The 3,545-nt window shown below is 38.3% G+C and overlaps 1 protein-coding gene across 1 annotated transcript in view; it reads left to right on the top strand.

Moving 5' to 3' along the window:
• Positions 1 to 3,545, top strand: part of LOC138158678 (kinesin-like protein KIF19) — an 89,881-nt gene that overhangs the window by 18,880 nt on the left and 67,456 nt on the right. Inside the window, exon 5 of the mRNA XM_069084793.1 lies at positions 3,338 to 3,474. Coding sequence (XP_068940894.1) covers positions 3,338 to 3,474 — 137 coding nt within the window. The remainder of the gene's footprint in view (positions 1 to 3,337; positions 3,475 to 3,545) is intronic.

Here is a 3,545-nt window from a genome sequence, read left to right as displayed (position 1 = left end):
TCTCTCTCTCTCTCTCTCTCTCTCTCTCTCTCTGTCTCTGTCTCTTTCTCCTTCCCTTCTTCCTTTCCTCTCTCCATCCCTCTACCTTGATCTCTCCCTCTCTCTCTTTAAAATATACAGCACTACAAATCTTTTCCCCCTCTTCTTATGTACTTTGATTAAAGTCTTATCAATTTATTCAACATTTTACTTACCCATACCATTTTCTTAATCCTTCACATTTCTGTATTTCCCAATCATATCTCAAATCTATTCTCAGAACAAGTTTCCTTTATTCCACTGAATCTTTCCTTTCCAAATTAACGTAATACTAGTTAAAATGAAGTCTTCAACCCTTTTCCCAGATCAGAACTGAAGCTTCTTAGAGGTCCAAGGAACAGTTAAAAGGCTTTATAAATAGAGACTATTCTTAGTCTGCACTTACCCAAAATCCTATCTTGAAGGACATCTCCACAATCTTAAGAGATTTCCTTCCCTCCCTCTATGTTATAGTGAAATTAGCTAGAGACCTTCTGGCCTAGGTAAAAGATCTTTTGCAGTTCATCAGAAATTTTTCTCACAAGTCCATTCCAATTACTATTAGATGACTTGGCTTTTGCTCTTCTCCCCCCCCCCTTCTTTCTTTATTAATATCTTCCAGACAATAGAGTGACTGAGGGGTGTTTTATATAACAAAAATCTCTTTATCCACAAAACCCACTAGGATATTTCAGCATTATCAAGCCACATTTTCATGAATATTTACTTCATGCTAAACAGATTTTCTTTTAGTTAATTTCTGCTAAAGGGAAATCTTAGCTCTCTCTCTCTCTTTTTTTCTTCTCTCTTTACACTCCGAATCTGGCCAGAATTAAGGGCATAAAGATGAGAAAAAGTTCCCAGTCTTTTTTTTTCTTTTTGCCAGTTTTTGAAATTTTTTTCCCTACTAGAAGTTTAACCAAAGAATAGTCATAATTCCATTTTACAGGAAGGTGAGGTCAGTATTAGAATTGCAGCTACCACAATTGGAGGTAATTTGGGTATTATGCTTCAGCAATTCACTTCATTTAAGCTTACACATAAGATTTCAATCTCAAAAGATTCTCCTGGGGTCAAGAATATTGTATTTCCACCCATTTCTACAATTCATACAATTTTCTCTTTTGTTTTCTGAGAATTTGACCAGACCAGACCTTTCATATCAGGAATAGATGAGACCAGGAATAATATAACTTCTGAATCTACTGACAGTTGCTACAAACTAGGATTCCCTGAATTTAACCAGGGTTTATCTGAGGGATCCCATAATGATCACTAACCACTCAAGGTAGAATTGAGATTTATGTCAGATTTATATTAGTGATAGGGATCCTTTCTGACCACTCAAAATTTATATCAGACTAGACCAAGACTATTCAGTAGTCAAGACAGTACAGTAATTACAAACCACAATCAGACAGACAAGTTGACCTGAAAGATCCTCTCCCAAAACTGTTTGAGGTCTCCCAGTATAGAATTGGGGTTCATATCAGATTTGTATCCTTTTAACCAGACCAAAACAGACCTTTAGGGATCACTCAGGACAGAATTTTATGTAATTTTTTAACCAGATCAGACCAGGACTATCTATGAATGTACTAGGAACATAACCAAGACAGTACAGTAATGATGAATGATAGATAGACAAGTGGGAAAATGAAGTAAAAGGGCACAGAGTTTGGAAAATTCCTAGCCCTAACCTAGGTATTCACCCAGAAAAAGTAGAGGAAGAGGAGGCCCTCCTGTTAAGACCCTCAGGTTTCTCAGCCTAGCCTTTGCTTTCGAAAGCTCCTGAATCACAGTGCCACGCTCATCAGGGAAACTGATGTGGCTGCCAGTCCAAGCATGCCAAAATTCAACAGTTTATGCCTAATTGATTTTTCAGGCACAAGAGTTAGACAAACAGGCAATAGAAGATAAATACGCAGAATGTTTACTTGTCTTTGAGTTTTTCCAGAAGGAAAAACAATTTTATTAAGTTGATTTTTAAAAGTAAAATTTACTTAGTCGATTTTTTCCTGCCCAAAACTCTCCCTAGGTAAATTTTACCTTATGCATACTGGAGGACTGCTGAGCTGGAAAAATCAATATTCTGAACTATTCCTAGCCCTTTGTGCTTTGCCAATTTGACATAAAAATTACCTAAGGATTCATTAATAGGTACTGCTGCCAATCATACTTATTAACACAGAGAGATGTTTTAATAACTGGTTTACTATGTGCTTGGAGAACAGTTTCCATGGTATACAAAAAAACCCGCTGGATACTGATCAACATTTTCATGCTTCTTGGTTACATCAGCAGAATGGATACCATGGAATTTACAGAGGGCAGCAGGGGAAGGTAAAGATTTACACATGCTAGCAGAAGGGGAAGATCTGCTTCAAGTAAAATAATAAATTGATAAGCAAACATTGGGGGATTTAACTGGAATTTGCAAACTGGTCGTTTCCACTAGAGCTATAGCTAGTGACAGGAAATGCTCAGCCTACGTAGAGTTAACAAAGCTGAGCCAACAATTCTTCTATCACTAACCAGTTAATCACCTGAGCTAAAATGTGATATTTCAGCTAAATCTCTGTAAGCTCTGGTTAGAGATGTGAGTAGCTGTCATTAAGGAAATGGCAGTCATAAAGCCAATACCGAAAAATTCTGTTACCTCTAGAATGAATATTCCATGCATGCAAATCTGAGGATTTTTATGGCTTCAGGGACAAGAAAATGGCGGGCCACAGTGGGTACCAGAGGACTCATATAATCCTAGAATGTCAGAGCTGGAAAGTGTCTTAGAGATCTTCTTGTCCAAACTCTCATTTTACTCTCATTTTCCTGATTAAACAAAGCAAAACAAAACGACCCAGAGAGGTTAAAATGTTGACATGAGGTGACATAATTCTCCTTATTTCAGAAGTGAAGGCAACAATGTCAGAGAGGCAGTGTGAGGTAGTAGACAGAAAACTGGTCTCAATCAGGATGACTGGCCTTCGAATCCATTCTCTGCTTTCTATTGGCTGTGTAACGCTACTTCTGAACGCTCCAGGCATTGACTCTAAGGCTACAGATGGCCAAGCAGCTGAGAGGAATCTGCTTACTGGTAACTCCCTACATCTAGGAAATCAGAAGTCTGGTAAAACAAACAAACAAACAAACAAGTAAGCAGATTTAAAAAAAATCACGTTAAAGCAGCCAAGAGCTGTGGAAAATCAGCATATGTGGAGAGAATGCTCTTGTGTGACATCTGCATCTCTGCAGGGAAATAGGACCCCCACTTGACAGGTTCCCTGCATTACTAGTCTGTGTCCTTTTCTTTTCCAAACAGGTGCTGGTAAGACTTACACCATGCTAGGGATGGACTCTGAGCCTGGGATCTATCTCCAGACATTGAATGATCTCTTTCAGGCCATTGAAGAGACCAGTGATGACATGGAATACACAGTTTCCATGTCCTACCTAGAGGTGAGGTGCCTGTATCATCATCATCTTCTTCTTCTTCTTCTTCTTCTTCTTCTTCTTCTTCTTCTTCTTCT

Source organism: Petaurus breviceps, unplaced genomic scaffold (genome assembly GCF_028583685.1).
Source record: "Petaurus breviceps papuanus isolate PSGF00001 unplaced genomic scaffold, PetGlider_PUasm1.0 175, whole genome shotgun sequence".
In the NCBI taxonomy this organism is placed as follows: Eukaryota; Metazoa; Chordata; class Mammalia; order Diprotodontia; family Petauridae; genus Petaurus; species Petaurus breviceps.
This window is presented reverse-complemented; position numbering and strand designations above follow the sequence as displayed.